Below are 23936 nucleotides of genomic sequence, written 5' to 3'. Positions count from 1 at the left end.
GGGCTGAGGCGCAGAAATCTTATTTAGATTGGGTTTAGGCTTTCCACTTGACATTGTGTTTCCTACTTCTGGGGCCAGTTGTCATTTTCCATTTTTATTTGATTGCCTTAGTTTAGTAACTTTAATTATCTATGTTCTGTAAACACTTGAGCTTGTGGTACTTCTTTCAACTGCGGTTCCTAGTTACAAATTTCATGTCCTTTCTGGGATGTATCTGGTGTGGCCTTCTCCAGCTTTCAATAATCCTTCATCCAAGGCAGTGTTTTAGTGGAGCCTGGGGGCACACACGCAATTCTAAGTTGTCCATACTAATGAAAGAATTCAGGGGGCTAAGAGAATAATCCCTAAAATCATTTTATTGTTGTATTTAGAATGTATTTTTCAAAATATATTTTTTGCGGGGAGGAGCAAATTGAGCTCCTGAATGTCTCCTAAGCTAATTTTAAAGATAAGTGGTATTCTCTTGGTTACTGAGTTTATGATAGTGGTGGTGGTGAGGTGTGCGAGAGGGAGAACTGTGAACAGTTTTGGTAAGCTTTCTTGGATTTTGTGGATAGTAGAAAAGCAAGCATCCTTTAACTGGATAATTGAGATTTGACCATAAGAAATAATATATGGTAAGGTTGCTTTGTCAGCTTTCTTTGAGATGATCTTATGTAGGTCCATTGATCAGGTTATGAATGTTTTTATTATATCTGTCTAATTCAGCCTTTTAAAAAATGTCTTTTAAGTGCTCATTTCTCGTAATGACATTTATCATCTTATTGTACATAACGTTTTGAGTCGTATATCTTATAGCAATTACTTTTCTCCTAGTACTCAAAGATTCCGATGTGGGCACTGTACATTTTCCTCCAGTTTTACTTGAAACACTGAGTAGTCCCCAGCCAAGCTGGCTGCAGTAAGAGAAGGAAAACATTTCATGAGGAAAATAAAAGATAAAACATCATTAAGTACAAATACACCACCTAAAATAAGAAAGTTTGTATTTTTAGTGGCTCATCAGTTTCAAGCGTAAAGTGGCACTAATTATGGGCACTAATGAATTAAGATCAGTTTAGTATGTTGTGGCTCCTTTCTTGAACTATGGTTGCTGTCCAGGAGAGTTTATTAACACTTAATGCTTGCAGAGAATTTTCATGGTCCTTGCTCTTGAGGAGTTTGAAGTCTCATTGGGAAAGTGCTGTGAAGTAATTTAATTCTTTTTGTGTTATTAAGCAAGTAACAAGAAGTACAGACAGGGCTTCCCTGGTGGCGCGGGAGTTCTTCTGCCGATGCAGGGGATACGGGTTCGTGCCCCGGTCCGGGAAGATCCCACATACCGCGGAGCGGCTGGGCCCGTGAGCCATGGCCGCTGAGCCTGTGCGTCCGGAGCCTGTGCTCCGCAACGGGAGAGGCCACAACAGTGAGAGGCTCGCATACCGCAAAAAAAAAAAAAAAAAAAAAAAAAGAAGTACAGACAGTGCTAAACAGAATAGCAGAAGAACTAATCCAAAACTTACTTAACATTTCTTTTTGGAATGAAGTTGTTGTAAGAGACATATTTTCCATGTTAGCAATATTTTGTGTGGGATTAATGTTAAATAAATATGTTTTGTGACCACATCTTAAAGACACAAAGTCCTTGAGCTTTCTAAGAAGCAGATTGTAAACATAGTGGGTAGACAGTGAATACTGTTTGTGCAAGGCCTTTGGTGGGCCAAGACAGGCTGGGTTATAGTGTGCAAGAGGATGGTTTGAGAAAGCGCCTGACTCTGCTGATTCTGATGTGCTCCCAGTGGGTATGCTTCCCATGTTTTAAAAATCACTGTGTACCATTCAATTTTTAAACATCTCACTTTAATTTTGTTAATATCCTGTTTTGAGGTTGATCACCAGTTTTTTGATACTTTATCATAGCTTTATAATTTTAAAAATTGATTTGTTAGTCATTCGAGAACAATTAGTTGGCATTTAGCGGAATATTTAACAAAAGTGAAAGTTTGTATTGTGGTATTCTCTTTACTCGTGTGACAAAAAATTTGAAAATACTTTTTTCATGGATGATAGTGAAATAGAATGCGCCAAAGGTGACTTTTAAATCTGTATTTTAATAACGTATTGGTATATCATGCCTTGCTTTTTGAGAGATTGTTTTGCAGAAATGAAACTCATTTTTTTTTCTTTTAAGCAGAGCTGATGTCTCAAAAGAAATTTGAGGAAATCAAGAAGGCTAATCAAGCTGCAGCCAAAAAACTTGTTGAAGAACACCTTAACTCTTCATCTGAGGAAGAAGGAGATGAGGATTTTGAAGGAAAAAGAGGAAAAATAGTTGCTAATACGTTTATAACTTACACTACTCAGACAGGTACTGTATGAGCTTTTCAATTTTGACATTTTCACATCAATGAAAATACATTCCTGACTTTTTCTGACACCTTTACTCTATGTGGAATAGGTTTTGCATCTTAAGAATGAGCATTTTTGTGTTGTAGAGTTGAATTTTTGTACCATTTACTATTTGAGTTATACGTTGTATAACGCTAATCTTTCTATAAAGCAAATAGGATGGCAATGTCTCTTACAGCCTTAGAAGTTCTCTTTTGTGTTTAATTGGCATTTCATTAGAATGCTGGGAGGGGGATGCCAAAGGTCCCTGTGCAATGAGTGGGGTCAGGTTGTTCCTAATGACGATTTGATTGCACTTGAGGACTTTGAATACTCCTTTAAATCTATTCTTCATTATTCTCTTTGTCATCATGTTAAATGTATCTTGAAGTCAATTTCATTTCTTGACTTAATCCCTTTATTTTATATCTTACAACTTCTGATTTTTATATGTAAAAAAAATCTGAGTCTCCTCAGGTCTGAAGTGTTTAATCACATTATATGTTGTATATATCTGGGTTACTCTCAAAGCCACATTTGTTTGTGAGAGAGACCAAAGGCCAAAGTGATGTCGCTGTGAAGATTTGGGACTAAGTGTAGAAGTAGATTATTTTAAATGTAAGTCTCTTACACATTCCACATTTTATGCTTACAGTCATTATTGGAAACATTCTTGCATGCATTATCCGTATTAGTTGCCTGAGTATATTGATGGCATCATGAACATAGGTACACATCATCAAAAAGCTTTCCAAGGAATTTACCATATCTGCCAAGGAATTAAGGTTAGGAAGCTTGACTAAGAAGTCTGGTTGAGCCAGGTAAAAATTGATAAAGAGGAACCTTAAGGTTAGGAGGTTTCTTGCTTTTAGAGAACTTCATAGAAAGTAACCTCAAGTATCCTGCTTCAAGAAGACCTCACTGAAACCACTCTAGATACAGATTTTATTTTTAAATAGGAAATTCAGTGATATAAGTCAGTATTTCTATCTAGTGTTTAGAAAACTTTTATCATTTGTAAGTTTTATTAATTTTTTTAAAAATTTATTTATTTATTATTGGCTGTGTTGGGTCTTCGTTGCTGTGTGCGGGCTTTCTCTGGTTGCAGTGAGCAGGGCCTACTCTTTATTGCGGTGCGCGGGCTTCTCATTGTGGTGGCTTCTCTTGTTGCAGAGCACGGGCTCTAGGCATAAGGGCTTCAGTAGTTGTGGCACGCGGACTTCAGTAGTTGTGGCTCGCGGGCTCTAGAGCGCAGGCTCAGTAGTTGTGGCACACGGGCTTAGTTGCTCTGCGGCATGTGGGATCTTCATGGACCAGGGCTCGAACCCTTGTCCCCTGCATTGGCAGGCAGATTCTTAACCACTGCGCCACCAGGGAAGTCCCACTTTTATTAATTTTTAACATGGCTTTCATCTTAAAGTGTTAAGGCAATTTTTCTTATACGGTATTATGTCAAATCCATAAATATTTTGATTTTCGTTCCTTTGTGTTCTGTACTTTGCCTCTACCAAAGTAAGGAAATCTGATCACTTAACTTTAGAATGATAAATGCCAGGGTCATGAGATGGTTCCCATCTCATATTAGTGAATTGAATACCAAAACTTTACCAGAGAAGTTCATTCTTTCTGTCTGAGCACAGCCTTTATACTTTTGCGATATCTCAGATTTCAAACTTGAATGGTCAGCTTCCTGATGGGTATCGCTGTCTTGCTGGCCTATGGAAACACAAACATATGTTGAAAGATAACTTATTTCTTCTCTTGTTCTCTTTATCTCTATTAATACTATAATTTTCCCAGTCACCTACCTAAGCCAGAAATCTGGGAGCAGGGTTGGCATATACACGCATGAGTGTGTTTTATTCGCTACGACTCCTCCCCTCTGCCCGTCAGACAGCTCGTCTAACACAGCACTCTTTCCTTCTGAACATCGACTTTTCAAAGCAACACAATCTAATTGTCACCGAGTCCTGCTGAGTTTTACTTCCTCAATTTCTTAAATTCATCCCACCACTCCCCACATGCTATCATCACCTTAATTCAGGCCCCTACAGCTGTTTAATATGTGGATTAAATCCACATAATAACTCTGTGAAGTAGATATTACTATTACTATTGTTACTATTTTAAAGATGAGAAAACTGGGACAGACGCATTAACTTGCTCGAGGTCATTTTTTGCTTTATCTGCTGTTAACTGCCTCTTAACTTCAGGTACTTCATGTTTCCAGTCTTGGCCTCCCTCACACTCATTTTTCTTCAGTTGCCAGAGTGATCTTTCTATGCATGACTTCAAATGCCATGCTATCCGTCGTGACATCTTGGGCAGTATACTTTATTGTTGCAGCCAAATTTTAACACATTTTTCAAAGAAATCTTACATAAATTTTATGAGTATAAGATTAGACTTTATTTTATTAAAGCGTGTTCATCTTGTTTTCATATTCTGTTTTACATGTTAGCTGTTAAATTAGATGAAATTTTAAAATGTTATACATTTGTTAGAGCCAGCTGTGTCAGAAAGCAAAATAAGTACACAGAATATGATTATTAAGTCTGCCTTTAAGAATCTCTTCAAACTTCGATATTTGTTTAAAATAAAGCAATTGTCTTTAATAAGTTTATAATATTTTATAGTTGGGGAGTAATTTTATGTATATTTTGTATAGTATCATAAATTATACTTGCATTTATATTATGGTAGAGCAAGTTTTTGTGAGTGTTGTGTTTACTTGGATGATCTTAGTAAAGAATTATCTAAGTGTCCTATTTATTTAATTTTTCTTTTTGGTAACTTAAATTTTGGTTTGTACCATTTTATTGCCATGGGAAGTTCTGTACTTACGATAGTTTATGTTATTAGTGTACTTTTCTTGGAGACTCGGTTAACCTCTATTGAACAATCTTTATTGTACTAAAGGCCTGTAGGTTTATTTCTCTTACACTAAAGTGACTCAGATTATTGTCCTTTTGTTGTTGTGTGTGCTTTTGGGTAGCTTTTCTGCCTTTCATCGTGCTGTTATTTCTTGGACCTTCCTGTATTCAACCCTTGCTGTGGCATAGCATAGTCGTCAAGAGGGCTCACTTTGGAGTCATACTGAAGTTACTTAAGTGTTCTGTGCCTCAGTTTTCTCATCTGTAAAATGAAAGTAAAAACAGCTTATTTAATCTTACTGAAATAAGAATAGTACAGTGCCTAGCAAGTAAATGCTTAATAGTTGCTTAAAGGAAATACAGTCTAGTAATTTTTATCTAAGAAGTCATGCTTCCTTTTTTAGCAGAAATAGCATAATTTAATGAAACAAGGTTATTATACTGTATTGATCTCAGGATCTTTTCATTCAACAGATTTTTACTAAGAATTTGCTATGCGTCAGACACACACACACACACACACACACACACAGACTTTTACACACTTACACATTCATACGCATATGCTTATATTTAGGTTCAATGGCTTTGCTGAGCTTTGACTTTGCAGTTCCTTTCACTTTGCTTTTTGATATGCTTTCCCTTGTTACTTGACATCTTGCTGCTGTTGCCTGTGACTCTGCCCCCACCAGATTTGTTAAGGACTGTAACAGCAAGTATACTCTGAGAGAAGGTCAAGGTAACTGTTTTTGAATCAAGTACATAAGATGTAATGCATGGACTTTCTTGGCAGTTCACTGCTTGCTTTTTTCTTAAACTTCTCATTTTTTCAGCTATATTTTGAGCAATTGGTATTACTAGACAGTTCTCACATAATGTGGTGCTGTTGGTGAGTTTGTGTTATTTTCAGATGTTGCTTAACCTGAAGTTTTCAATTTTTAAATTTCAAGATGGAGATGTTCGTGAGTTAGAGCGAACAAAACAGTATGTAAATGAAGCTTTTCAAGCAGGGGCTATGACATGCTTAATTTGTATTGCTTCAGTGAAGAGAAACCAAGCAGTAAGTTTTTCTCCTTATCTAAATTATTGTTATCTCCCCCAAATATCTTATTTTGCATTTATAATTTGTAACCATTTATTATTCTTTTTGCTTATTTTTGTTTAAGAATACTTCATTTGAGAATTCTCTTTATGAATTGATACTCAATTTTTGGGAATCCTTAATTAAAAGAAAAATAGCTCTAAATGAGCAATCAATATTTTTAGCACTATTAAAATAAATGAAGCAAATATTTTCAGTGTCAATGCATATGTCAATTTGATAAAGCATTTTTAGTATCAGTACTTTAGAGGTTCCCATAAATACTGAAATATTAAGTAAACTATATTTCATTACTTTCAGCACGTTTAAAATAGCATAGATATGCTCCCTGCCTTCAAGGAAGTAAAACCTAGCAATGACAATTACAGTTTATTAGTGAGCTTCTCTTGTGTGGAAAGTGGCTAGGGTTAATGGGGAGAGATGGATTCAGAGAAAACTCATGTACGTAGAGACGCTATGGCCTAACGGTGAAGTTATGTATATATACATTTAAAGGGCATTAATAAAGCAATTAAGGGAATGTGATGACTGAATATGATAGACTCACCATTTAGCCCTCAGCTTAATCCACTGCTATTATAGCAGCATTGCCTAGAGAAAGAAAGACAGGTCAGATGTGAAATGGATTGGTCGTGTAGAGTGAATCAGAAATTTAAAATATATTGGGTAGGATAGTGTAGCAGACTCAGGTGCCTTTGGTGCCCTGAGTCACATCTGGTTGTCTTACTCTGATTTTAGCTGCAGTGGAGGAATAGGCTCTCTGCATGCGGATGCAGTTTCACTGTAAACACTTGCTATGTGTGTGAATTTTTTTTTTTCCAACCTCAGTGCTTTCTCCTTGAGAACTGACTCAGCCAGGAAATGGGTGTAGTGCAGAGCAGAGTTAATGTCCGTTGGGGCAGCATTCCACCATAGGGAGCTGGGGGATGACTGCCCTAGCCTCCTGTTAGTTAGTGGTTGGGGCTGGGGGTGTCCTAGGCATGTTTTACATGGTTTTTCAGAGCATCCCTAGCAGGACTGAACTTTGGCCCTTAGCGATAGTCAGCTCAGCAATATACAGTTTATTGGTATTTCCTCTTCCCTATCTTGGCCTTTTACTTACGCATCGCAGTTCTTTTCTTAGGCACTGCTTTGGGGGGAACTCAATCTAGGAAGTTGGCTTTTTTTCAGTGCTCCTGCCGGCTTATGCAATATATTCCATGTCTGATTTTATTGAACAGCGGCAAAATGTTATGATGAAAAGTGAACTGATTTTTGTCAGTTATAGCAAAGTATTGGCTGGTTAAAAAAAATAATTTCTGTTATTCCTTAAGCTGTTAAATTTTGTATATGTGTGTTTGTTGTGTGTGTGTGTGTATATATATACACACACTGAAGTTTTTTGCTCACCTAATTTTTAGAATTTAGCATTAAGTGCTAGACTAATAGGTTTTATATAACTGTAGGGCAACATAGAAATTGTATGTACATATTTGTGTTTAAGGATTTTTTTGTGGTGTTATTTATAATTGGAAAAATCTTAAATTTCCAACAACCTGAACTTGGTTAAATTATGGTAAACACATCAACATGATATCTACTGTACAGCTATAAATATCACATTGTATGAACCTACTTGATAAGGGTAAATGCTTATACTGTGTTAAAAGAAAAGGCTATAAAGTTATATATCAGTACAGTATGACCTCATTTTTTAAAAGTATGAAATATATACAAAAAAATTGGAGACTGCAGAACGTTAGCAGTAGTTGTTTCTAGCTGAATGAATCAACATGATTAATACTATTTTTCTTTAAAGTGTTCTACATGTACATTAGTTTTTATAAAGAACATTTCTTCTGTTATGCCGGAAGGAAAGTTTTTTCCTTAATCCTTATGTAGCTCTTGAATAGTTTAGTGTGGTGCTTATTTTAAAGTATTGTGGAATTATCAAAGAAAAATCATTGCATACTTGTTAATTTCTGATACCTTTGTCTTAGGTTTGGAGTTGTTCAGGATGTTTCTGTATATTTCACATGCCCTGTATCCAGAAGTGGGCTAAAGACAGCCAGTTTCTGGTATCTTCTCCTTTGACGGATGATGATTTTGGAAAGAGAGATTATCCCTGGCCTTGGTAACTTTTTCTAATTTAGTTGGAATGTTTAGTTGTAAGATAAATGAAAATTGTAGCTCCTCAGTTGTTTTATTGGCAGTTTCAGTATCCGTGCTTGGCCTTCAATTAGTCATTTGGTTTGTGAAGATATGAGACCTGCTAATGGCTCCCCCCGCCACCCCAGTTTATATAACTACTAGTTCCTTTTGCTAACTAATAAATAATTCAGACTCTGTTTTTCCCCTGCAAAACAACTCCTTAGTAATCCTTTTTACAGAACTTTCATTTCTTTAGAGGTAGAATCCATCAAAATTCTGGTACTTCTCTCTGGAGCTCCTTTTAGTATGTATTGGTATCACATTGTACAAGACTGTCCTCTAACATTTTGATCAATGGCTTCCAATTTTATCCTCAAAATCTCTCAAAACTGCAGGTGTAAAGCAATAGCCTCACATTCCTTCAGGACCACTATAATTTGCCTTCTCTGTTTCTTCATACAGAAAACAACACACTTAAGTAAATTGGTATCACTTTAAAGTCACGGTCTGTAGCCTTAGCTGGGTTGTAAGTCACTTTCCTTCCTTCCAGCTTGAACTAATGATCCAAACTTTTACCATAATTTAGAAGATTTGCTAGGTAAAAAGAGTTAAATATTTTAAAATGCAGAAACGTCTTTTTATAAAGAAAACATCAAAAATTTCTCTATTCTTCTCTGTCATGTGACTCTCTTCTCAAGTTTCAATTTTCCAAAGACAGAAAGCCAGACTAGTGACGGAATTTCCTTTTACTATAAGTTACTACTAAAACATAACATTTTTCTCTAATAATCTATATTAAACTTTTACATATACAAAATTACTTTTCCACTCCCACCTCCCATTTTCTTTAGCCCCTTCAATTTCTTTTCCTCTCTCAGTATGAATAATGTCTAAAATTTGTCTGAGCATTTACTCTGTATATTAACAAACATGGAAGGATCTTAATCAGCTCCCCACAGGAAACTTGGAATATGCTTCATATTATATTATTAAGAAACAAGAAGAGAATTTTAATTCCAATTAATTTCATCTATTTAAAAAGGTAACCATGGGTAGGCAGAGTTTCCCAAACTGTGTTTTTGTTTTTTCTCTCTTCCTTTCTTTTTAATTTTAATGAAAACAAACAAATAAACAAAAAACTGCAGGTGTAGATTATCCAATCTTATTAAATTTTCTATATTTATTATGTTAGTTTGGCTTCTAGGACTAAAACTGCTTTATTTTAATCTTGATAGGTAAAAGTCTGCTTTAGCAGAGAATGTGCAACAGTATTTCAACTTTTCTTTGACCTAGGTGCATTTGAAATATATATATTTTGTATTAGATGTTGAGAAATACAAAATTCTTTGTTTATTTTCACACATTTTTCCCCGTAATTCTAGATTTTAAGTCATGTTTCTTGCTGCTGTATTACCTACCTATAACCGATGTCTCTCTTCTTCTTGCTATTACTAATACATTTTGCTTATTTGTAGACCACCCAACCAAACTTTTAAAACATTGAACTTTATAAAATTGGAATGAATATCTCAAGAATAAAGTTCAGGTTGTTAGTAGAAAGCTAATGTTGCTTTCTTTTGTAGCTGTATTTTAGATATGTGTTGTTTAATATGGTAGCAACTATCCACATGTGGTTATTTAAATTCTTAAAAATTATGAAATAGAAAATTGTTTCTTCCTCAGTTGTACACAATAGCCACATTTCAAGTGCTCACTAGCCATGTGTGGCTAATGGCCACTGTGTTAGATGTGACAGGTATAGAACACTTCCATCATCTCAGGAAATTATTGGACAGAGCTCTTCTAGATGGTTGAAATTGATTTTAGTAAAATCTTGTTTCTTACTAATATAAAGATGGAGCAGAGGTTACATTAACATAAAACTGATTGTGTATACTCTGTTATTAAGTATATTTATATTTCTGCCTCATGTCACTTTTATAATTGAAATTAACTTCAGTAATTTCATTCTTTGTAGTCCAAAATGTAGGTTTGAATACAAACGATCTGACACACCTAGTAGGTACTACTGCTATTGTGGCAAAGTGGAAGATCCACCTTTAGATCCGTGGCTTGTGCCTCATTCATGCGGCCAAGTATGTGAGAGAGATTTTAAACCTCCTTGTGGCCATAAGTGTTTACTCCTCTGCCATCCAGGTGAGTTATATATTATATTTCTAATTGTGGGTGGTTATTTCTTCTCACGTTGAAGTAAAAAAAATTGTGAGAGTTGAACTCAGAACTTAAGTTTACATAAGAAAATATTGGAAGGGATTGCCTTTTAAAGTATCAGTATGGAAAGCTTTAGAAATTACTGATAGGTGTAGGAACTGAAAATTTTTACTTTTGACTTCTGATTTTTTTTTCCCCCTTTCATTGGATTCTAGGTCCATGCCCTCCTTGTCCTAAGATGGTCACAACTACTTGTTATTGTAAGAAAGCAAAACCTATCCCTCGTCGGTGCAGTGCTAAGGAATGGTCCTGTCACCTGCCATGTGGACGGAAATTGCTTTGTGGACAACATAAATGTGAAAATCCTTGTCATTCAGGTAAAAGGTCATACCTGTTAGGTGTTCCGGCCTTAAGCAGAAGTCAAAGCAGTCTGTGTTGCTTTTATAATATTCCATGCTAATTTATCATTTTGATTTTAGGAAGTTGCCCACCCTGTCCAAGAGTTAGTAGGCAAAAGTGTGTCTGTGGCAAACAAGTAGCTGAAAGAAGTTGTGCAAGTCCACTGTGGCACTGTGATCAAGTAAGTGTATATGCATTTTGAGGAGTGGGTGTTAAAGTATACAGAAGCATAAACAATTAGAAATGCTAATGAGGTTTAGTTGGATAAAAGGAGAGGAAGAATAGCAACTCAGATGAATTATATTCATGTTTTAGGAAACTTTTTCAATTTAATATCATTTTAATTACCAGGGGAAATTTTTTTTCAAATTAACAGCTATTTGTTGAATTTTGGATTTAGTACATATGTACTTTCCTCTTTTCCCTCTTCTTGAGTTAATCCAATTGGAAGTAGTATTGATTCTGTAGATTGTCTTAGAATTGGCATGGTTTTAGTACCATTTGGAAATCTTTGGTGGATGACCATGTGAAACTGCATGTTCTTTTTCCTTTATTACATTTTAAAAATATACTCCCTGGCGCATAAGAAATGTGTATGTATATGCTTATGCATATATACATATGATACCTATGTGAGATATAAAGCATAATAATTTGAGGAATCTAAAGAAGTTGCTTATTTGTGACTGAGAAATGATTATGTCATGTACAAAGTCTTTTGTTAACGTTTAAGCCGTTAGTGCTTATTGCATTTTATTTTAGGTATGTGGGAAAACACTGCCATGTGGTAATCATACGTGTGAGCAAGTTTGCCATGTAGGTGCTTGTGGAGAATGTCCTCGAGCTGGGAAAAGGTTCTGTCCCTGTCAGAAGTCAAGTAAGACTTTTTAAAAAACCTTTAATGGGATTATGATTATTTATCATGCTAATTAGAGTACTTTCCTAATTAAATTAGATTTCTCTGGGAGCTCATAATGTAGTTTCAATAATAATACAAATTTGATATTAGATTTCTGTACATTTGGATGAGAGGACAATATAGCATAGTGGATTAAGAACTCAGATTTTGAGCCCAAACTTCCTGAGCCTCTGAAATGGGGGGCTTGTCAATCTCAGACCAACCGCTTTTCAGTCCATCAAACCACATTGAAGGTGTACCTTTGGTTTCCATCTGTACCCCCTCCCAACTCCCCAGTTCTTTCAACCAGTGAGGAAAAGTCATTTGGGGAAGTAAATGTCAATAAGCTGCTCTGCATGCTGATAAAGAAAGAAACAAACAAACAGACAAAAAACCCCAGAAAACAGCTGTGAAGTAGAGTGAAAATAATAGGCTGTTTTTCGAGATTCGTTATTTTCGATTATCCAAGGGTCACCATTCTGAATAGTGTGCGGACACATGTAAATCTGTTTAAATAAGATTATGATGAATGTAAGTGTTCCAAGATATGTTCCTTTTAGTTCCTCTCCCCTTCTCCCTTTCTTTTTTTCCGTCCATGAATAAATCTCTGCTAAAATTTGAAAAAAAAAAAAAAAGACTAGGCGTATGTGGGTTCAAATCTCACCTTCATGAACTGCAGTTTTCTCAAGTTAAATGGGGACAGTAATAGTACCTTCTTTATAAGATAATTGTGAGAATTAAATGATAAAATGCACGTAAAGTATTTAGTATAGTGGCCAGCACATAAAGGAAACCTAATAATTATAAGCTATTGTTATTGTTGGGTATTAGATTATAGGTGAATTTAGTTTGGACTACTTTGAGATAAAGGCATAGAAGGGTTACAGTTCGAGTTCACTTTCTTGACTCAGCACCAGTACCAGCACACATATTTATAAGATTATTGCAAACACTTCTTATAATATATTTATGTTAAAGGTCAGTTTCATAGTTTTTAAGTCTAGATCTGTTTTTTTCCTCCATCCTATGAGGTTGTTTAGAGCAAATTTTTTTTATTGTTCTATATATTGTAGAATTCTTCATAGTGGTTTACATGGGCTTACTCATTTCTTTAGAAAAGTATTTCTGAAGTAGTTAGCTCATAAAAATATGCTTCTTGGGGCTTCCCTGGTGGCGCGGTGGTTGAGAGTCCGCCTGCTGATGCAGGGGACACGGGTTCGTGCCCCGGGCCGGGAGGATCCCACATGCTGCCGAGAGGCTGGGCCCGTGAGCCATGGCCGCTGAGCCTGTGCGTCCGGAGCCTGTGCTCCGCAATGGGAGAGGCCACAGCAGTGAGAGGCCCGCGTACCTCAAAGAAAGGAAAAAAAATATATATATATATATATGCTTCTTGAGAATGGTAACTTGTCATGTATCGAATTCTTTTTAAAAGGCATAAGCTTTACAAATATAGGGGTTATTTTCTTTAAAGTTAACTTTCCAATAAATATGTAGATGCAAAAGTTCATAGTCTGAAAGACCTGTCATTCTCTAGGAATCCAGAAGTACATGGCACGTTATTAGTACTTTATAATAATGTATGTTATTTTTATATTGATTTTTTTTGTCTGCTTCTAGAGTTTTCTTTGCCTTGTACAGAAGATGTACCAACTTGTGGAGACAGTTGTGACAAAGTACTTGAATGTGGAATCCACAGATGTTCACAGCGTTGTCACCGAGGTCCTTGTGAAACATGTAGACAAGTTAGTCATGTCCTATAATGATTACTTTTAACAGCTATCTGTCATAATATGTCAAATGGGATTGTTTTGTAATTGTTTTCATAAACATCTGTGTCATGATCTAATATTTATGATGAAGCAGGAGAGTATGCCAGCAATTAAATCTGAAATTACCTTTTTTTTGTTTTGCTTGGTAAAAGTTTGAATGTTGTCATTTTTATAGACTAGCGTGGGGTTGTTTATCCTCAGAAGATATTCAAAGCAATGATGAATTAGGCCTAGGGATGATAGGGGAAAAAATGCCTAGATGTCATTCTGGTTTTCACATACTACTAGATAATCCAGTTTTCTTGTTTTCCTGAAACTAGATGTGTAGATGTTATTGTGTAACTAGATATAAGGGATTTTAACGTGTGATGTTGTTTTACTATTTAATATCAAATTTTTACTAAATTTAACAATGGAAATTCTGTGAAGTCTTTTTGGAACAAACAAATGTCTTAGGAAATTCTCCTTTAGTTTTTTAAAAGTCTTTCATACAAAACAGTCTTAAAATTTTCTCTTTCATGTTTTAGTAATTATAGAGATTACAGTGTGAAAAAAATCATGTCAACGAAAGTCAATTTTAATAGCATTTATTTGATTCTTCCAGGAAGTGGAGAAGCATTGTCGTTGTGGAAAGCATACTAAACGAATGCCGTGTCATAAACCGTATCTTTGTGAAACTAAGTGTGTTAAGTTGCGGGACTGTCAGAAGCATCAGTGTAGGAGAAAGGTAATAAGCTTGCAAAACTGATTTTAAAATTCTCTTGGATTTTTCATCTTTGGGCCCATGATAAGTGCCATCTTGACTTGTTCCTCAAGTATTTAGGCATATTCTTTGCTTTCCATATGAAATATTAATAAATATTCTACATTATTGTTTATATTAGTGGGAAATCTTACAAGGTTTTTAAATAACAAGGGTCTCTTTTTGTCCTATGCATAATTCCTTCTACTTGGTTCTTTGGCTGTTTCTGTTCCCTGACTTTATTATTATTACTTTTTAAAAATAAATTTATTTATTTATTTATTGGCTGCATTGGGTCTCGTTGCTGCGCATGGGCTCTCTCTAGCTGTGGCGACCGGGGGCTACTCTTTGTCACAGTGTGTGGGCTTCTCATTGCAGCAGAGCACAGGCTCTAGGCACACAGGCTGCTGTAGTTGTGGCTCACGGGCTCTAGAGCACAGGCTCAGTAGTTGTGGCACACGGGCTTAGTTGCTCCGCAGCATGTGGGTCTTCCCAGACCAGGGCTTGAAACCATGTCGCCTGCATTGGCAGGTGGATTCTTAACCACTGCACCACCAGGGAAGTCCCTGTTCCCTGACTTTAAAACATCATAGCAGTGTTAGTGGTAGTTTGTTTGGCATGTTAGAGGCTTAACTTCTGCTGTTCAGATCTTATTTATAGAATCTTGGTTCAGTATAAGGTCAACTGGAAAATTTTATTGAGTCTGTAGATTTGAAGTTTTTTTGAGTCCCTTTTATTATGAATTATCCCTCTCTGGTAAGATACTTTGTTCTTAAATCTATTAAATATAGTGATTTCAACTTTGTTTTGCTTAGTGTTCATACAGTATATATTTTCCATTCTTTTACTTTGAACTTATTCAAATCTTTACATTTGAAGTGGATTTCTTATAGACAGCAATTAGATAATTGTTTTATTTAGATAATTATTTTATTTTAAATCTTTATCGTTTAATTTGGGTGTAGATCATTTACATTTATTGTGATCTTTAATAAAATGGTTGGATTTAAGTCTGTAATTTTCTATTTTTTCATCTGTTCTTTGTTTCTTTTCCCTCTTTTTGTGTCTTCTGTTTGAGTGTTGTCTTTCAATAATTCCATTTTACCTCCTTTATTCGATTCTTACACATTTTATACCCATGTATTTTATAAACCTCAAATATGTTGTTTTTATTTTTGCTTTAACAGGTATCTTTTAAAGAGTGTGAAAAAGTAAATAGTCTTTTATATTTATCATCAAACTCATGATTTTTGGTGCTTTTCATCCTTTTATATAGATTCAGGTTTCTATCTGATTTCATTTTCTTTTGTCTGAAGGACTTCCTTTAACATTTCTTGTAGTGCTCGTCATGAATTCTTGCAACTTTTGTGAACTGTCTTTAGCCTTTGTTTGTGAAAAATATTTTTACTGTAGAATTTTAGTTTGACAATTTTTTTCCCATTCTTTAAACATGTTGCTCCACTATCTCTGTTATCTTGGTTCCTCTGTATGTAATGTATCTTTTTTCTTTGGCTATTTTTAAAGATTTTTCTCTTTATCATTAGTTTTCAGTAATTTATTTGTGATGTTCCTTTGTATAGCTTTCTTCATGTTTCTTTAGTACAACTTTTGTTGAGCTTCTTGTATGTCTTTATAGTTTTCATCATATTTGTGAAATTTTCAATCTTTATTTCTTCAAATATTTCCCCCACCCATTGCCTACTGAGACTCCAGTGACAGGTATGTCATGCTGCTTGAAGTCCCATAGGTCACTGATGCTACATTTATTATTTAGTCCTTTTAATTTTCATATTTAATGTTACCTTACATTGTTTGTCTTCAAGTTCTCTAATTTTCTTCTGCATTGTCTAATCCCATTGTTTATCCCATCCTGTGTTTCTTCGTCTCAGACAGTATTTTTTCATCTCTGAGACTTGGAGTTGTGACTTTTTCTATATCTTCCATGTCTGTCCTTTTCATGCTCATGCTCTCTTCTGTCTTCTTGAATATAAGTGAATAGGTTATACTTCAAATGTCTATTTTAATGTCCTTGTCTACCAATTCTGTCATCTATCATTTCTGGGTCTATTTTTGTTGATTGAGTTTTCTTTTCCTTTTGGGTTATTCTTTACTGCTAGGTGACTTTTGATTGGTTTCCAGACATTATAAACTTTATGCTTTGTGCTACCACTTCTCCACAAATTCTAACCACACTTGCCTCTCTGAACTATGAATTTTGTCTCCTTAACTTGGTAAGACCACTGGACTCTGCTTGTGATCTTTTTCCTTGTGTCCAGGTCTAAGCTTGTGCTATCATAGGACTCACCTTGTTTGTGTCTTTCTCATAGGGGTTTCTGTCCTGTGCTGCCTAGTTGTCTAATGTCTAAAAACTGCTGTTTCAAATATTTTGTCTGATTTTCTAGTTGTTTAAGGCAGGAGAGTAAATCTGGTCATTATTACTCATCATGGTGAGAAACAAACATCTAAAGGCTTATTCATGTTGTGGACCACATAACCTTCTTTTTTCCCATTGCCACTGGGAAAGTGATAGGCACATAGTATTACTTGGTAAATATTTGCTTAATTGAATGAACTATTTTAACTTTTAATTGCTTTTCAACAACGTGTACTTTGTTTTGAGCTATTTTTATATACTGAAACTTGTTCTGAAGTAGGTTACAAACCCAAGTTTCTTTAAGAAAATTGTAGTCTGTTTTTCCTTTCCAAAGTTTGTCAAGGAGTTAGAATGGCAAGATGGAACTTTAAGTAGTTGCCTTGTGTTCATGAATGAAAATTGGGACAGGTCATAGACAGCTATATTTCTCACAGATTGGAAATCAGGGAGTAACAAAACAGCGCTAGAAGCAATTAGCCTATCTCTCCTCTTTCCTTCAGTTAGTCTCCGACTCTTTGGTTTGAAAATAACTGCCAAACTAATCTATATATTGAATGGGTTTTATTGTAATTAAATTTTAAAAATAGCCAGATTATTTGCCTGAATTGACTATAGGGTTTGACCAGATCCATTCCTGTGGTTAATGTTGTCAATTTCTGTGTAGATAAGTAGAAGAGAAACTATCTTATGGAACTATTTTAAGTCATAGAATAATTAACTAAAGGGCAAGAAAATTTAGCTTGACTTCACGAAATTAGGTCATTGTCTACTTAAACTTATAAGTTCTTAGTACGACGTATTCTACACAAGAATGTTGATATTCTTGAATACTTTTATTCTTATAGTGAAAAGAACTATCTTTTGATTTCCCTGAGTTCTGTGAATAACTAGTAATGACATTCATATTACGTACGGTTTTCAAATTACCTGTTCTTTATGTATTGCTTTCCCTTCAGTGTTGCCCTGGAAACTGTCCACCTTGTGATCAAAACTGTGGACGGACTTTAGGATGTAGAAACCATAAGTGTCCATCTGTCTGCCATAGAGGTAAAATTTAACAACAGCTGTAATTTTATGTTTATATTTACATAGTGCTTTCTCGCTGATAGAGAGCTTTCACATTTATTATCTTACTCTTAGCAATCTTGAGAAGTTAGAGCAGTTGCCACTATATTTTATGGATGAGGAAATTTAAGCTGAAGAGGATTCAGTGATTTACTTAGGGAAATATCTAGTAAGGCATTATAGCCAAGATTTGAACCCACACCTTTTGAATATAAACTTCTGTTCTTTCAATAATACCATGTTGTTTCCTTACTTCTACCCAACCTTCCCCACATAGATTTTAAGTTAATTAATAGGTTTTTCAGTGGTATTTTGAATTTTAGACATTGATATGAAATTAAGTCTAGTAAAGGATTGTATATATTCTGTCCAGTGGTTCTCAAAATTTTTGGTCTCAAGGACCTTTTACACTCTTTCTGGACCCAAAGACCTTTAGTTAATGTGAATTTTATCTACTGATATTTATTGTATTTGAAATTAAATTAAAATATAATAATATTTATTATTTTATTGAAAAATAGTACCATAGTACCCATTACATCTTAATACAGTAACTTTTTTGTGAAAAACAGCTACTTTCTAAAAAAAAGTTTAGTGAGAAGAATGATACTGTTTTACATTTTTGCAAATGTCTTTAATGTCTAGCTTAATAGAAGATAGCTGGATTCACATATCTGCTTCTGCATTCAATCTGTTGTGATAATCCCTTGTTATATAGCTTCTGGAAAATTCTAATCTATGTATATAAATTCTTGCAGACCACCTGAAAGGGTCTCAGGGGTGCCTAAGTTATTAGAGATTGAAAACTGAGTTAACTTTACTCATTTGGAGTATGTTGGTATGAAATGGAATCTACTGAAAGATAGTATAAGGTAGTGGAAAGAGCATGGCTTTAAATTAAGAGGTCCTGAGTCAAAAGTGAACATAGTGTTGGGTTGGCCAAAAAGTTTGTTTGGGTGTTTCCATATCTGTGGTAAAACCTGAACGAATTTGGCCAACCCAATAACAGTTTTGTGACCTGGGAAAAACTACTGTACTGTTTTTTGTTGTCTTCCTTTGGGATTAGGTGGATACTAGATATCTCCCTTAATGTCTTAATCCTTTCAGGAATCTTGGAAGGTATTAGTGTTGTTTTGTAAAAGGAGGAAGCAGGCAAAGAGACTGTTGGCCCAAGGTCATAGAACTAGTTGCAGGGTCAGGATGTGAACCCAAAGTTTAATAATATTTCCGTTATACCATATTGCCTCCCCATTAGGAAAAATGGCAGATGTATTAACCCCATAGGCATTTCCCTGTGGATGTTCTCTGATTTGTCAGTGTCTTTATTTTTATTTATATATTTTTTTAACGTCTTTATTGGAGTATAATTGCTTTACAATGGTGTGTTAGTTTCTGCTGTATAACAAAGTGAATCAGCCATACATATACATATATTCCCATTTCTCCTCACTCCTTCATCTCCCTCCCACCCTCCCTATCCCACACCCCTCTAGGTGGACACAAAGCACTAAGCTGATCTCCCTGTGCCATGCAGCTACTTCCCACTAGCTATCTATTTTACATTTGGTAGTGTATATATGTCCATGCCACTCTGTCACTTTGTGTGAGCTTCCCCTTCCCCTTCCCCGTGTCCTCAAGTTCATTCTCTATGTCTGCATCTTTATTCCTGTCCTGCCCCTAAGTTCTTCAGAAGCATTTTTTTTTAGATTCCATATATATGTGTTAGCATACAGTATTTGTTTTTCTCTTTCTTACTTCACTCTGTATGACAGTCTCTAGGTCCATCCACCTCACTGCAAATAGCTCAACTTAGTTTCTTTTTTATGGCTGAGTAATATTCCATTGTATATATGTGCCACATCTTCTTTATCCATTCATCTGTTGATGGACACTTAGGTTGCTTCCATGTTCTGGCTCTTGTAAATAGTGCTGCAATGAACATTGTGGTACATGACTCTTTGAATTATGGTTTTCTCCGGGTATATGCCCAGTAGTGGGATTGCTGGGTCATATGGTAGTTCTATTTTTAGTTTTTTAAGGAACCGCCATACTGTTCTCCATAGTGGCTGTATCAGTTTACATTCCCACCCACAGTTCCCACCCAAGAAGTTTCCCTTTTCTCCACACCCTCTCCAGGATTTATTGTTTGTAGATTTTTTGATGATGGCCGTTCTGACTGGTGTGAGGTGATACCTCATTGTGGTTTTAATTTGCATTTCTCTAATAATTAGTGATGTTGAGCATCCTTTCATGTGTTTGTCGTCAATCTGTATATCTTCTTTGGAGAAATGTCTATTTAGGCCATATGTGCCAGAGCCACAGCCAGCATCGTTCTCAATGGTGAAAAGCTGAAACCGTTTCCACTAAGATCAGGAAGAAGACAAGGTTGCCCACTCTCACCACTATTATTCAACATAGTTTTGGAAGTTTTAGCCACAGCAATCAGAGAAGAAAAAGAAATAAAATGAATCCAAATCGGAAAAGAAGAAGTAAAGCTGACTGTTTGCAGATGACATGATACTATACATAGAGAATCCTAAAGATGCTACCAGAAAACTACCAGAGCTAATCAATGAATTTGGTAAAGTAGCAGGATACAAAATTAATGCACAGAAATGTCTTGCATTCCTATACACTAATGATGAAAAATCTGAAAGAGAAATTAAGGAAACACTCCCATTTACCACTGCAATAAAAAGAAGAAAATACCTAGGAATAAACCTACCTAGGGAGACAAAAGACCTGTATGCAGAAAACTATAAGACACTGATGAAAGAAATTAATGATACAAACGGAGAGATATACCATGTTCTTGGATTGGAAGAATCAACATTGTGAAAATGACTATACTACCCAAAGCAATCTACAGATTCAGTGCAATCCCTATCAAACTTTCAATGGCATTTTTCACAGAAGTAGAACAAAAAATTTCACAATATGTATGGAAACACAAAAGACCCCAAATAGCCAAAGCAATCTTGAGAAAGAAAAACGGAGCTGGAGGAATCAGGCTCCCTGACTACCGACTATATTACAGAGCTACAGTAATCAAGACAGTATGGTACTGGAACAAAAAGAGAAATATAGATAATTGGAACAGGATAGAAAGCCCAGGGGTAAACCCACACACATATGGTCACCTTATTTTTGATCAAGGAAGCAAGAATATACAGTGGAGAAAAGACAGCCTCTTCAGTAAGTGGTGCTGGGAAAACTGGACAGCTACATGTAAAAGAATGAAATTAGAACACTCCCTAATACCATACACAAAAATTAACTCAAAATGGATTAAAGACTTAAATGTAAGGCCAGACACTATAGAACTCTTAGAGGAAAACATAGGCCGAACACTATGACATAAATCACAGCAAGATCCTTTTTGACCCACCTCCTAGAGAAATAGAAATAAACCAAAAGTAAACAGGACCTAATGACACTTAAAAGCTTTTGCACAGCAAAGGAAACCATAAACAAGACGAAAAGACAAACCTCAGAATGGGAGAAAATACTTGCAAATGAAGCAACTGACAAAGGATTAATCTCCAAAATATACAAGCAGCTCATGCAGCTCAATATCAAAGAAACAAACAACCCAATCCCAAAATGTCAGTGTCTTTATTTATTTATTTTTGCGGTACGGGCCTCTCACTGCCGTGGCCTCTCCCATTGCGGAGCACAGGCTCCGGACGTGCAGGCTCAGCGGCCATGGCTCACAGGCCCAGCCACTCCGCGGCATGTGGGATCATCCCAGACCGGGGCACGAACCCGTGTCCCCTGCATCGGCAGGTGGACTCTCAACCACTGCGCCACCAGGGAAGCCCAAGTGTCTTTAAATTATAAAGTTTAGAACTGTTTTTTTGGTTCTCATGTAAAAGGATTTTATTTCCTTTTGTAGTCGTAGTATATCACTGACCCATTAAATTTGAATTTCATTAACATTCTAAAGTTATTTGTTCATTCAATTAGTATTTTTGAGTGTCTACTAAGTACCAGGCACTGGAATTACGAGTGAACAATTTTGACAACGTACCTGCTTTTATGGAGCTTATTTTTATTCTCCCTCAATTAGAATACAAGTAAATAATCACATTAATATAGAATATCAGATAGTGACAAGTATAGAAAGAAAATTAGAGTAAAATTAAAATTGTGATAGTTGGGTTGGTATATACTGTTTTATATAGTGTGGTCAGAGTAGGACTCTGAAAGAATGACATGTGTGGGGAATCCTGAGAGAAGTAGGGATCAAGCCCTGGGGAAATGGGGATGGGGTAGTTTGATTACAGAGGCCTTGAGACAGGAACATTTGAAGGAGGACTGAAGTGGTTGCTCAGGGGGACACATGTCAGGAGATGAGGTCAGAGAGATGGTGCAATAAATGATTGCTGGGGAAAGGAGAATATGTATAGGGCCTTGGAGACCACTGTTAAAACATAGCCTTCACTTTAAGTTGAAAACCTGACTAGTTGTATGACCATTAAAGAAATTGGATCAGTAGTTTAGAATTTTCTCACCAAGAAAACACCAGGCCTAGTTGATTTTTACACATGATTTTTAACAAATGAACATTTAAAGTATGTATAAGTTTAATCTCTTTGTGAACTATTTGATAGTGTACGTAAAAAAGTAATGTGTTCCAGCTGATTATATCATCTTTCAAGGAAAGTAAGGGAAAATTACAGGCCAATCTTAACTGATGAACATGTTTGTAAAATATTAAAGTTTTTGCCACTCAAATCCAGCTATCTGGTACTACAATATTAGCTATCCAAAACCTTAATGTATCATAACCAAGTTGGGTTTATTGCAGTAATGTATGGTTGGTTTAAGATTAGTAAATCTAATAACATGTTTCCATCACATTAACAGATTAAAGGAGAAATGAGATCATTTTAGTAAATGTCTGAAAAACAGTTGATAAAATTCAGCATCCATATATGATGAAAACTTAACTAGAAATGGAAGAGAGCATCCTTAACCTGATACAGAGTATCTGCAAAAAGGGCAGAGCACACATCATCCTTAGTGGAGAAATGTTGAAAGCATATCCCCCTCTTGTATTATTTTGAAGCAAATCCCATAAATACTTCAGTATACATCTCTGAAAGATGGATTCTTAAACTGAAAATAGTTAATGTTTCTTAGTATCAGCAAATATCTGGTGTTCACATATCTTTTTGTCTCATAAATGCCTTCATTTTTTACTCCAGTTTGTATGACTGAGAAACCTTAATAAGATTGACATTGTAGTTGGTTGATGTCTCTGAAGTCTATGCATCTGTAATTTCCCTCTTCTATAATTTTCCATCTTTTTATATATTTTCCTTTGTCACTTGTTTAAGAAACTAGGTTGCTTTATTTAGTTTCACAGAGTCTGGATTTTGCAGATTGCATCTCCGTGGTATTATTTGACATTTTCCTCTATTTTCTATAAACTGTTAGTGGGACTAGAGGTTTGATCAGATCCAGGTTCAATTATTATTAATTTTTTTTTGGCAGAATGTTTATTTTTTAAAAAAGAAACTTAGTAGCCCCTAAAAAAAATTTACCTTAATGGAAAGTGTATGAAGATACCGTTGTGCAACTCTTACCATTTGTTTAATACTCAGTTACATAAGATACATAGAATCATTATTTTATGTCATTTTCCATTATTCTAGATACCTTCATAATCAAGTTGTACTGTGACTCATAGGGAGAGGGTGCTATGTGCATGTTTGCGCTGTGAATATATGAAAGCTTGACTTACAGTTCTTTAAAGCTTAAGGCCTTCTATGGTTATGGTTCTAGAATTACTGGACTTTTGACCCATTAGTCACTGTATTTATACTCTGTATGCTCCTTTTTCATTTAAAAAATATTATCACTGAAGTTACATGAATTTATGTCATGTTGTACAGGTGTCTGTAATGAGTTCATTAGGAAAACTGTTCAGGGAAATTATCCCTTATTGTTCTCAAGATTTAATTTTAAAAAAGGAAAAGTGATGCTGTAGTTTAGGGCGGCAAAAAGGTTATGTTTGATAAGTTTCTCTTTGATTGCTGA

At 35.4% G+C, this 23936-nt stretch overlaps 1 protein-coding gene across 2 annotated transcripts in view; it reads left to right on the top strand.

Moving 5' to 3' along the window:
* NFXL1 (nuclear transcription factor, X-box binding like 1) overlaps positions 1-23936 on the top strand; it is a 52509-nt gene that overhangs the window by 1115 nt on the left and 27458 nt on the right. For both annotated transcript variants that reach the window (XM_082837779.1, XM_082837778.1), the window contains exons 3-12: positions 2174-2347; positions 6191-6300; positions 8322-8455; positions 10451-10629; positions 10860-11021; positions 11124-11224; positions 11806-11920; positions 13559-13683; positions 14315-14437; positions 17783-17873. In XM_082837779.1, coding sequence (XP_082693905.1) covers positions 2174-2347; positions 6191-6300; positions 8322-8455; positions 10451-10629; positions 10860-11021; positions 11124-11224; positions 11806-11920; positions 13559-13683; positions 14315-14437; positions 17783-17873 — 1314 coding nt within the window. The remainder of the gene's footprint in view (positions 1-2173; positions 2348-6190; positions 6301-8321; positions 8456-10450; positions 10630-10859; positions 11022-11123; positions 11225-11805; positions 11921-13558; positions 13684-14314; positions 14438-17782; positions 17874-23936) is intronic.

This window comes from Leucopleurus acutus (genome assembly GCF_964270905.1).
Source record: "Leucopleurus acutus genome assembly, chromosome: 4".
Lineage (NCBI taxonomy): Eukaryota > Metazoa > Chordata > Mammalia > Artiodactyla > Delphinidae > Leucopleurus > Leucopleurus acutus.
This window is presented reverse-complemented; position numbering and strand designations above follow the sequence as displayed.